At 38.6% G+C, this 12541-nt stretch overlaps 1 protein-coding gene across 2 annotated transcripts in view; it reads left to right on the top strand.

Annotated features, from left to right (window-relative positions):
* Window positions 1–12541, top strand: part of lrp1bb (low density lipoprotein receptor-related protein 1Bb) — a 225958-nt gene that overhangs the window by 68910 nt on the left and 144507 nt on the right. For both annotated transcript variants that reach the window (XM_068571847.1, XM_068571846.1), the window contains exon 2: window positions 9127–9264. In XM_068571847.1, the coding sequence (XP_068427948.1) occupies window positions 9127–9264 (138 nt within the window). The remainder of the gene's footprint in view (window positions 1–9126; window positions 9265–12541) is intronic.

The raw sequence follows: 12541 nt of genomic DNA, 5'->3' as shown, positions 1-12541 counted from the left end.
TGTCTTTTGGCGAAACCATTAGTGTGAGGAGGATTTCCGTTGCCTGGTGACAATTGTGCAACCGCGCCATGTCTCATCCATGTCAGAAGTGATGCACTGGGAGGAGCACATCAGGGCTTTGTCTTTGCTCTCACAGCCCCCATCTCAACTGTTAAACTGCACTGACACATTTTCCCTTTTGTACATCATCCTAGTAGGAGTATTATAAAGGACAGCGCACCAGTGTGTCACCTGAAGAACCAAAGCAAAAGAGAGCATATTTTAAAATACGACATGCTTGCATGTTACAGACCCAGTGTGACATTGAAGTACTAAAGTTGACATTATCTCCCCACTGCTGCAGCAGAAAATAAAGCATCGCTACGATGTGAGCATTAACTCAAGAGCAAACCTAGTGACAAATATTTACCACAACACCCAAAAACAAAACTAGTCTCTCACAACACTGTGATGAGTGCTGTTCATCTCACAGTTCGCTGGGACTTGACTCTTAATGAACACAAATCAGTACCATTGGCCTTTTTTATTTATTTATTAATCATAATTAATGGGTGGTCTATGGATAGTGAATTGCCTTCTCTCATGGCCGCTCTATCAACATTGTCAAAGTCCAATCATTATTTTAAGGAAGATGGGTAAGTGCCAGAGGGTATTTAGAAAAAACATACATGCCCTCCCACTTGCTGTGTGTAGTATACTCTAACTACGGTCCTCATTAACGATGCCTTCAAGCTCCAAAAAATGACTTATTTACTCTGTTTATAATCAATTGATTTACACTGTAGTCCTGCACACAAGTTGGAGCCCTGAGACTCATTATGTTGTATGAAATCTAAACAAAGGCAAAGTTCAAGTCTTTTCACTGAAACTATTACAACTAAATGGAAGAATCCAAGGAGCAGCTCCTCCATTTTATTTGAAAGACATGCGGAGAATTTGCTTCGTCATCCACAGACAACATTCAAACTGTATTTTGAACTGCTCTATCTACCGCCTTAATCCGAGATGTCTACAAAAGTTGACTGTAACAGTAACAAAACAATTAGTTGTAGTACTGGAAGCAGACTAGGAATACTGTTTGAAAAAAAGAGTGGAGCATTTACCGATTAAGGAGCCTCATACTTCCCTCTGGAGTTGTTCAAAACCAAAACAGCGCTAAAAGACAAAAGACCATCTGACGTAAATGGCAACTAGCGCCTAATAATGTCAATACTGTGGTTAAAATTTGTTCACCGGCCCCCAAGTGCTGCTTGCATTTAGATAACTTCATAACAATTGTCTATTTATTTTGTCTGTGATAAAAGAATGCAAAAAGAAACACAACACCGTAAATTGTCCTCCTAATGAGATCATTCCTCTCTGTGAATATTGGTTTTAGCTTCTCTGACTACAATATACTGTATGTATTATTCATTTGAAGCTGGCCCCAGAACAATTAGATTATAACATTTGCATAATGGTCGGTCACAAAAGTATCTCTATTGACTAATTATGTCGTTGTTTTCCAAATACGGATAAATTGGCCTTTTGCTAGTGTTTTTGCGTGGTATTTCTGAAGTGCAGCTTTACATTGTCCCGAGGCGGATCATTCCTCTCTGAGGACTGATCTATTGATTCTTTATTATACAGTAGAGCCGTGATGTGACGGATGCCAACACCCGGCTTCATTCCACTGAACAGTTGCAGATTCCTTCTTTCTTTTGTATAGATTTGACAGAATACTCTGCATACTTTACAGAAAATAATATGATTTTGCTCTCATTTACTGCAAATGGTGTGTATGACAAATAATACTGATGTGCATTTCTAAGGTGACCGATCAATTTTGAGAGATCTGATGTTTTATGCAGGGGCAAATCACTCATTTTTAAATGTTAATGCAACAGAGTGGCACGAAAGGTTAAGGTTTCACATCAGGAAGAAAAGGCAAATAGGTTCTTTTTTAAATTAGTAACCTAGAATGCTGTCTTTAAAATGGAATTCACATACAATGCAAATCAGATATTATGCAATAGCATATTGTTATATTCACTCAGTAGTCTGCTTTTAGTAGAATTGTCTTGTAAGAATATAATGAAGAGGAGTGACACACAAAAACACATAAATGCAATCATATCCAATATATTAAGCCTTTTCTTGACTTCATATTGATGCAATATACTAGCATAATAATAATGATGATAATAAAAGTAATACATAATGTCAATAAAAAATAATAGCAATGCTTACATAAGTTGAACAGTGGGGAAATTAAATACTATTTAGCAAATGAGCTACATTACATTCCAATACATAACATTTAAACAATGTATAATAATAAATACATTGAAAGTTAAGAAATTGTCTTTGTTTATTAAAGGTTTTTAAGATATAAATGCAAAGTCAGGCCATGATTCTTGTGAATGCACAGTTGTGTTTTTAATAAGGATTAAATGAGGATGAAGAGTCTGATGTTCTCAGGGCGGTGGCGGTCCTTACAGACGCATGACCATATTATGTTGTTTACTTTATGCTTGACATCATGTGGTTTAGAGTTTTTAAAAAAAGAATAATAAAAGTAAATAAATACAATAAAACAAGTAATGATGTGGTAATCTCTCCAGACATGCCTTTTAAGCTTTTAAGGCTGCAGAGGAACAAAAGCTATTGCAAACTAAAGTGCCTACTGCTGTTCAGTTATTAGAGAAGCAATGCCATTCCCTTTCAATGAAAAATTGGTAAAGGGCAATTATTTTTTTAAGTGACTTGACCAACACTGCTAGCAAATTGGATGTGAAATTAATCTCTTTTTTTTTTAGCCATTAAGTCTATTAACGTTTGAGATGGCAGAAGCCTACACTGTATGGGACACAAAATGATGCCTAACGTACAGACAAGACACATTGGAATGATCTCGATGGTCGGTTTGGCCTTGGTCCAAGTTAGCTTGTGTTTCGTGTGGAAAAGACCAGACTGAAGGTGTAAAGCTGTCAAAACAAACATATCCTCTGACAGAGCATCACCCAAATGCTGACCATGTGTTTTCACAAACACGCAAAGACAAACTCGTTTCCCACCAGAGCGTTGTCTAGTTCATACTGTGCCATTGGCAGCTTCTCAGCAGCACCATGTGATCAGTCAGTCGACTGATTGCCCCTTGTCCTGTCGATGCAGAGGAAAGAGGCAAGTACGATACGTACTCATTTATTTACGGCATTCACGTCTTTGTCTAAATGTATTGACAATCCCAACATGTAAACCTGTGGTCATACAGTCAGTTACTTTCTTTCTCTGTCTGTGAAGATTCTCAGTCCTCAGATGTTCCAGCTTGTGGAAAGGTTTGTCTGAGGTCAGACGAATGCAGCGAAATAAGCTCTTTTGGCCGAGGACATCATTTCAAATGGCAAGGATGTAAAGGTCACACATGAAAATACTTCTTTTCAATAGCCCTTCATATTTGTGCCTTTTTAATAGCAGAGCATGTTGGGGGAATTTTTCGTTTATGGCTGTTAAAATGTGCCCCACTGAGACGTGTTTCACTTTGTTGCCATGGAAGTCAGTTCCACATATTTTGGTTGATGCACTCTGTTCATGACGGCAGCAAGATAAGTAGTGCACCACTACACATCCAGAATTTGTCCAAGGATTATTTGCCTTCGAGATATGAACCAAAAGCCGGGTACAAACAGCCCAGGTACTCAAATCAAGCTGAGATACGAGGAAAAGGACTTGACAGCGCTGCTGTTGCATGAAAGTGATAAATATATCATTCTTTTCCATCAGTTATTTAAATTAAGCCATAACGTCACAAAACCGTGACATCTTATAACCCAAACATCCTCCAGCTTAAAGTCAAACAGACGGCATACAGAGAGGAAGAGTTCACTGTTCTCCATGAGTTCTTGATACTTTAACTCAAATTAACACACACAAGGAGGCAAACAAGCAGAATAACTGAAATATTCATGGCTCGTTCACTTTAAATGTATTCTTCCACACCAGTGACGCAGTTTATCAACCCAGAGATTAATGTTAACAACATCGCGCCACTTCTGTCATGGTTTGTTTTTACAAACTGCTGGTCCATGAAGTTTGTGAAAGTTAACACCACTGTTGCAGCTAATTAGCACTTCGGCAAAGTATATCAGTCACACATGGTTAAATAATTTTTATTTTGTACATATGAAATACAATAATCACTGCAAATATGCATTGTGTGAAAATGTCTACTCTGTTCCAGTATAGGAAGTAAACAAAACTCTACCTACCAGTGGCAATCTAAAATGCGTTGACGCGAACACAAACAGAGGCTGAGTGTGGAGTAAATAAAGTATTTTTTGTGGGACCTGAGGTTGATGAGGCAGGTGAAAGGTTGAGCTGAGCTGAGGAGGCTGATGCGAGTGAAAACGTGGTTGGTGCGAGAGCTCAAGGTTATGGTAACAAGCTGCTGAGGCGGGCTGTCAGGAAATGATTCAGGAGACACGAGGAATGAAGAGTAAGTTCAAGACAATCGAAACAGCATGAAGAAATAACTCTGATTGCGTCCAAGAACGGCAAACTTCCACTGCGGTCACAACAACGGACGAACCGAGGTCGACGTGCCGCAGAGTGACGAGCTTGATGGAAGCCGGGTGTTTGCAATCAGTGGAAACTGGAAGCTGGGAGAGGACAAGCAGCCCGATTGTAATCATACTGACACTTGCACTACTTTAAGTAAATACATTCAATTTAAGATCAAACATACCCTTTTATATATAATACAGAACACAAAAGACAACATTTATAAAATATATATATATATATATATTTTTTTTTTTACAGCAACTGTAAACCCGCAATTTTGTATATCTGGAACGTTGCAATCACACTACAATCATTTACTGCAAAACTGTAAATTCAAACTTTAACATACTTAATCAGAGTCGATTTACATATTCCTTATTTTAGTAGATTTACTATATATAGTTTCAACATTCTATTGTAGTGTAATGCAAATGTTTTACATTTAGGTTATATTTTATTATAACTTCTCTCAGTTATCTAAAACTTTTCTAAAATGGGAGCCACTGTAATGTAACCCCATTTCTGTCATCTATAAACTATTTATATTCCTGATATTCATTTGTAATTGTCTTGCGTGAGAAAGGGAAGTTCATCCTGAAGTTTGCAGCTGTATTTATACCCTAGTCCCTAAAGAAGGGTGCTTCATTCAGCTGTGAGTGTGTGACTGCAAATGGAGTTTATTCTGTCATGAAGGGAAAGGGGGGGAGGGGCCGGATTGGAAGTGGGCCAGACAGAGCAGGGGAGGGGCAAAACACTTGAAACACAAAGAATATAAAGCTTTTAAAATACTTGTTTAATAATTGTTTTTACGTGTCATCATGCTATATTGTAATTTAAGCTGACTATCCCATTATTGATCTTATTTTACATGGCTATAGGAACATTCTGAGCAGAAATGAATTCCCTCTTCCAGCAAACCTTTTAAAGGAAAAGGAAACTGAAACTTCTTTTGGTGAGGTCATATATTCATTCTTATTTTTTACTAACATGCAAAACTGTAAATTGGTGTTTCATTGCTTGAGAAAATGGACACATTGAGATTTGAAAAAGTGTCAATTGTCTCACAGCCTGCACAACACGATGACTGTCCTGAGTCAAGTTGTGCATCGACACTTGTACACCTGAGAATTATAAGCTCAGCTGAAATTCTACGCACACAAATGCACATGAAGTATTTTGAGCACTGCGGCAATGTGTCAAATGGTTGGACGCTACTGGACGACAGGAAAAGTAGTGCAGCGGGTGAAAGCTACTGCTGTCTCTGCTGTTTCTGACGGTTTGGCTTCGGTTCAGATTCACCAGAATGATTTTGCGCTGTCATCATGTTCATGAGTAGATTAGTTTTATTTATGTAATAATATCGAGAGTGCATACAACTAATGTCACTGTAATTGTGGGATTGACCGCTGTCATAAAACTGCAATGGGAAGTCTCCTTTGATCAGGGTGCTAATTTAATCATTCATTTAAACTGTAAATCAAGAAAATTTAATTGTTATTTCTTTGGGATATGATGAAGAAGCTCCTCCTGCTGATCGGTTATTTTCTTGTAGGAAGTCATTATTACGCACAAACTGGCATTAGTTCAGATTAACATGATTATCATAATGAACATAGCTGCTGTAATTCCCCTCTAGAAGTCTCTTTTGACATTTAATAGAAGTATTAGGTTTGCCCAACTGATTCCTCCTCATTCAGTCCTCAGAGTATAACAGCGTGATTTTTAATTACATCCTACAATCTAAAATCAAAATAATTTCTTAGAATTCTTTGCTGAAAATTACGTTTTAGATATTAAATGCATATTCCCTGAAATTGCAACCCAAATATGGGTTTGCCTGCAGCAGTGCCAGTAATATGTGTACAATATTTAGACTAGATGGGAATGTAGTAAGGCGTTAATAAATATTGATGATGAATTTGAGATTTCTCACACTACCTGCATAAGCAAATCACGTTGTCATTTTTTCTTAGCTTACATGGGGAACATCTTTTTTTCCACACGTTATGATTAAACCTGTATTTAAGGGTGCTTGCCCATTTCATCTCTGGACATGATTAATTTATTAAACCATTACTGGGACCTTGCAATTTTCATCTAAAGTGATTGGAGATCTACACATCAGGAATTGCATAATACAACCGGGACCTGCAGTTTGTTCTGTCGGTCCGTCAACAACTACGAGGAATAGCCGCAGTGCAACTGAGGTTCTGCTCTCGTTTTTTCTTCCTCAACAAGTGAAGACGTTAAGAAGATGTGGACGTAAAGCGTTAAAGAAAGCAAAGTTTGCAGTTGGGCAGACGTTCCGGATACCTTAACGGTAGAAGAGCTGGACATCCTGGATGAGGTCCGCTGAGATGGGCAAGAGTGTTCTGGCTCAGCTCCCTGCGTAGCAAGCTCTCATCCTGGCTCTCCCTCCTCCCCGTTGGGAGCACTGGAGGCTGATGGCGATGAGAGATACAAAGCCCCACATTTGCGGCTTTTCTCCTTCTCCACCACGGCCTGGCATCATTCTATTTCGGTCATGATGTTTGGAGGCCTGATGTTTGGTCATTTCTAGCGTGGGTCTGATTTCAACCCGAGATGCTAGTCCAATCAACCAGAATAACAAACTCCTTGGAGGGTTTTCACACAGGATGTTTGGTGAAAGTGTCATTCAGCATCTTTGGATTTGGGAATCCGAGGGGAGAGAAGCTTGAGTCGCTATCGCTGTCTATGGAGGATAGCGTTGTGCTCGTCCCCGTTTGTACAACTTTGTGCCATCATCCAACATATTACAGTAGCCTGGGAATTGGCGGAGAAATTCTGAATACCTCAGCTGTTGAGAGACCATCTGTGTACCCCTGCATGACAGATCAGAGCCACTGAATATTCATGCACCATCCCTCCCCTTATCACATTAGATTAGAACCCATGTGGCGGGATAGCAAGGGGAGAGGCTGACAGCGCTGTTACGTTGTCAGAGACCCTTACTGCTTTGTGTTAAATAGCACATTTGGCAAATGGACATGTAGTGTTGTGTGGCACTTGGGGGGAATGTTATGCATTTACTTTTAGTGTATGTAGTGAGTGAAAGTTTCCTATGTGTTTTGAAATGTACGGCAGTTAAGCACAAGGACGTACGACGTGTGTGTGAAATGTCAGCAGCAAAATTGATTTTCTTCCCTTTTCAGTCTTATACAATGAACACTAGCATACAAGACAAGTGTACAAATAATACATTACATAATACACATTTAACATTTCCAAGGCCTTTGATGACATGTTGAAGATTAAATCACAATTTTTTATTATTAATATTATTCTTTAATTCATTTAATTTCTGATTGTAAAGTAACAATTATTAAGAAAGCCAGTTAACCTTCACAACCCTTTATATATTTATTTATACATACAATGTATACAATAATTTACGGACTGTATTTTCTAGAATTACAATTGTTAATGTCTGAAAGGAACACAGCTATTAAATGAAAAGAGTGCTTCAAAGACATTTTGGTACGTTAGGCATTTTCCCAGCAGATGAGGCTGCCAATTTGCTCATGTATGAAATATGAACTCTCAGAGACAAGGTCACTGATATTTGACTTTCCTAAATATGCCATAGTAATGGTGTGAATCACTGGGTCTCGAAGAGATGGCCAAGAAATACTCATTAAAGAAGAAGCCTCTCCTGCAACGCTTTTAAAGCAATAAAAAGGCTTTGGAGGAGAAACTAATATGAGTCATTATTGTGTCAATACAGACTCACAACTGCTTCTACATATCCCGTCTGTAAATCAGCAGTTGATGACAGCCCTCTTTGTAATGGCCACATTAATCGCTGCATCTCTTACCCTACAAAGTAGAAATGGATGCTGTGAATAAGTAACTGCCCAGTCAAGATGGTCCAAGTGCGCGTGGATGTGAGTTCCTGGGGTGGGATGGTGTGGAGGGGCCCCGGGGATTCAGACCGACCCCATCGCATGGGCAATAAATCTTCCCATTAAGTGGCTGCAGCGGCACATTGGTAATTGATATCAATGTAGTTAAGGTGGAGATGTGACACATTTACGGTGCTGGTGCACTGGTCAGCTGTGTTTTATGTGCTCCTCTGGTTGCCACATGAATGAGGGTCACCTATGTGCCTCATGAATCCTTAAACAGCTGCTTGCCGCTGTTTGCCTGGCTGGCAGTGAGAGTCGGGCAGTTCGTTATGGGACTCCACCAGTGCGTCTGCAAAGCAGTGTGGCAAACATCTGTTGTGTGCAAAGAACAATCCTGCGTGAAATATAAATACATTTGCATATGCATAGGTCCGCCTGCTGCTTTAAAAGAGGGGTCTTGAAGTATCAGCACTTTGTATTTTTTGCAGACAAACACATTTTCCTCCAGGATGTTTTTTTTGATGGCCTTCTTAAACGATAATGACAATGAAATATGCAAATGTATTTCACATATGGTCTCCCACTGTAAGTGCTACTCCATATGCTGAGAAAACGTTGTTTGAGAATGTTTGGCTTTGCATTAAACTGATACTGTTGAAAGAAAAATGAAGATACCGTTATGTTTTTGTTTCTTACACTTTGTCGTTTGTTTCTTTAGGTGCACAGGAGGTGGTGATCAGATGTCCGCTCAATCACATACAGTGCATCGGGACAAAAAAATGTATTCATTTCAATAAACTCTGCAATGGAGCTAGAGACTGTGAGGATGGCTACGATGAAGGAGTTCACTGTCGAGGTAAGAATTAATGATGATGCTTTCACAACCTGATTCCTTTTTGCCTTGGGTTTAGAATGCATAAATTCATACTTATTCTCATTATCATGTTAATTAATCAGATCACACTCATTTTATTTGGATTATTAAGATTGTGGGATTTATTTTACACATTAAATCTGCACTACGTTTGTAAAATATATGTATCTGTGGAAAACGCTTTACTTTTACACTCTGTTAATGAAGATACTTATTATTCTACATTTTAATCAAGTATATTTGAGCATGATAATAAGAGTTTAGGGATTCTTTTCACATTCACAGATATGCACTGATTATCTATCATTTGGAAGATGTCTAACTCTTAATGCATGGTGGTGATGGCTGATGATATTGCTAATTCATGAAATGGTGGCACTAGCTGGCACTATCTAACTTCTGTGGTAAAACTGGTTGCCAAAGAGAATTCTCATCATCCTTGCTGTCAGAGCAGGCAAGACACTCAGCAGGACAGTAGCACCAGATGTTGTGTTGTACACAAGGTCTGGCTGTTGCTCTCACTCTTAGCAACTCCACCAAGCTGCTCCAGGCACCTGGCTCCTGTGATATGGCAGTGTCTGCTTTATGATTGCTATTGTCTTAGCACAACAGTAGCCACTGTCTCGCAGAGAGCACGACCTTTGTTCACCCCTAAGACTCTGTGTGAGTGCTAGGTGCAATGATACAGCCTCTGATTCACAGTCGTGAGGAGCCCAAGATGGAACAGGAAACTTTTCCTCCAATGTCTCACTCCCTATACTACTGAAGGATTTACTTGGTACAATGCCTTGGACCAGAGAATGGAATTGAATCAAGCTTGATTAAAGTGGACAGGACGTCGTAACAGTATGCAATATCTCTGGTTTGATTTAACATTCCCCATTCAAGTTTATAGATCACCTAAAAATTGATATTCATAGCATAAAGGAAATGTTGATACTATACAACGGTTCTTTTTGGGCTTCACTAGCATACATTTGATACCATGTTCTGGCTACTTTCCAAATCTGCTGAATTGTTCATGAAGTACATCAAATGGTCTTCAGGGTTAATACCTTAAGGTCTGCTCATCCAACCAAGCAGGACAGAAGGCCTGAAAGCCTGCTTCAAGTTCTGTGTTCATGTTAAGTCAGGTGTAATGTAAACCCCAAACCAACATGATAGAGTTGCTCAAGTCAGCCGAGGTTGAACGCATAGCCAGTTTTTGCAGGTTACCATGATGCACTTTAATCGTGTGTCAACACAATGTCAGTTCATCTGGAAGGACGAGGTGACTCAAATCTAAATTATTAGCTGCTCTATCAGCCACCTCAGTCAACTTTATATATGTTAATGAGAAGAAGTCCTTCAGACATACAGCAGTACTAAGTAGCCATAGTTATAATACATCTCCACTGCTTGCAAATTGTAAATTGCTCTCTCTATTACAGATCCACCAAATGGAAACCAATTAGACACTACTCTAATATAGTTCTAGCATACAATTAAACTAAGCCTCACCTTTCTTTATCTGAGAGAACTAAAGAGTCAGTGCATTAGCCACTGGCTCTTAGAGAAAGTAAAAGGTATGTAGACAGAAAGAAGGTCAGACAAAGATGTTTTAGTGGAATAATGGTTTTTTTTCTTATTTTGGAGACAAAGTAACAGCACGGAAACTTTGATAAACCTTCAAATGTAACTCAGTGCAGCTTGCAATTTAAGAGTAAAAAAAGAGGAACTGAGTAGACAAAAATAATAAAGCCAACCATATTTGTATATCTCAAAAACTCAAGAGTAAAATAGAATATTAAAATATGCTATACTATATCCATTAAAACTAGTAATTTAGTTTGTTCAAATAGTAATAATTAAGAAATATTTCTTGATGTTAATTAAGAAATACAATTCATGTAATCTCATAATCTCAGATTTAAAAAACTTGATCTTTTGTTATTTGATATTACAAATTGAAATGCAAAAGCTACCAGATGGCTTTTTAAAAAACATTTTGTCCACCTTTGAAAAGAAATCTGTATGCTGCATTTGTTGGTGTAATTCTATCGGTCTTTTCTCAAGTTAAATTGCCCTCTTGACTTACCTATGAATCCAGATGTGCTTTCGTGTGCATCAGCTGGAGGTACTGATATTTTCAAACCCACAACTTCCAAACAGGAGATCTGCAGCATATTTTGTGCTCTCTTTTACAGAAAGGACAAGCTTTAGTTTCACTGAAGTAGTCACCATATGCAACCAACATTCAGTTGATCTAAATGGCTGCAAAAATTGATGTAAATATTATGTAGAAATATAAATAATGGAGATAGAAACAAGTGGGGATGCATTTTAGTAAATCACACATCGGTGGGATTTTCCTTCTAACCTGTATTGAGATATATTTGAACAAACCAGATTATTCCAGTCTTTTCCTCTTGCCCTAAAATAGTATTTATTATCTCATTAGGTGCCATTTACAGATTTTAGATGTTTAACCATACTCTTTATGGCTGCCATAACTCACATCTGCTCTTGTGTTAATTTTCCGTAGTTTTCATCCACTTTCCCAAACTTTCTTGCGATCGACCCTGTTAAATAACCTTAATTGGGCCTTGTGTAGACCATAGAAGATTTTACCTTGCTTTTCACAAATTTATCTGCAATATATTGGCCTTGTCCTTGTTGTCTGGCCTTTAGTAAGACTGCTGTGAGTTACACACAGCCTTAACTTTGTGAACTGCGAACATCCCTCTTTAATGTCAGTCTGACACACACATCCCTTGGCATGGGATAGGAATGTCAACGATGTGTTCTACATTTGAATCAAAATGCTATCTGATGCAAAAGAATGGTAATGGACCTGTACAGCGCTTTTCTAGTCTTCCGACCACTCAACGTGCTTTAACACTACATGACATCATTTACCCATTGACACACTGATGGGAGGAGCCACCATGGAAGGTACCACATCAGTATCATCAACCATTCATACACATTCAAACACCGTAGGGAGCAATTTAAGGTTAAGTGTGTCTTGCTCAAGGACACATTGACATGGGGTAGCGGCACCGGGGATCAAACTGCCGATCCTCTGATTGAAAGGCGATCTTGCTCACCGCTGAGCCACAGAATGTGACCTGAATGCTAACAGTCCACCTCTTTCCTACAAAATGAATTAGTCTTGTAGAAAATATAAATGTGTTATGAACTTAGTTTTAAAGATCAACATTATAGTATTTCCAGTTTGTGTGGCTCCAACCTTCTGCTTCTTCACTAATGGACACGT

Source organism: Clinocottus analis, unplaced genomic scaffold (assembly GCF_023055335.1).
Source record: "Clinocottus analis isolate CAN_PGR_092001 unplaced genomic scaffold, fCliAna1.0.p SCAF_12, whole genome shotgun sequence".
NCBI lineage: Eukaryota > Metazoa > Chordata > Actinopteri > Perciformes > Cottidae > Clinocottus > Clinocottus analis.
This window is presented reverse-complemented; position numbering and strand designations above follow the sequence as displayed.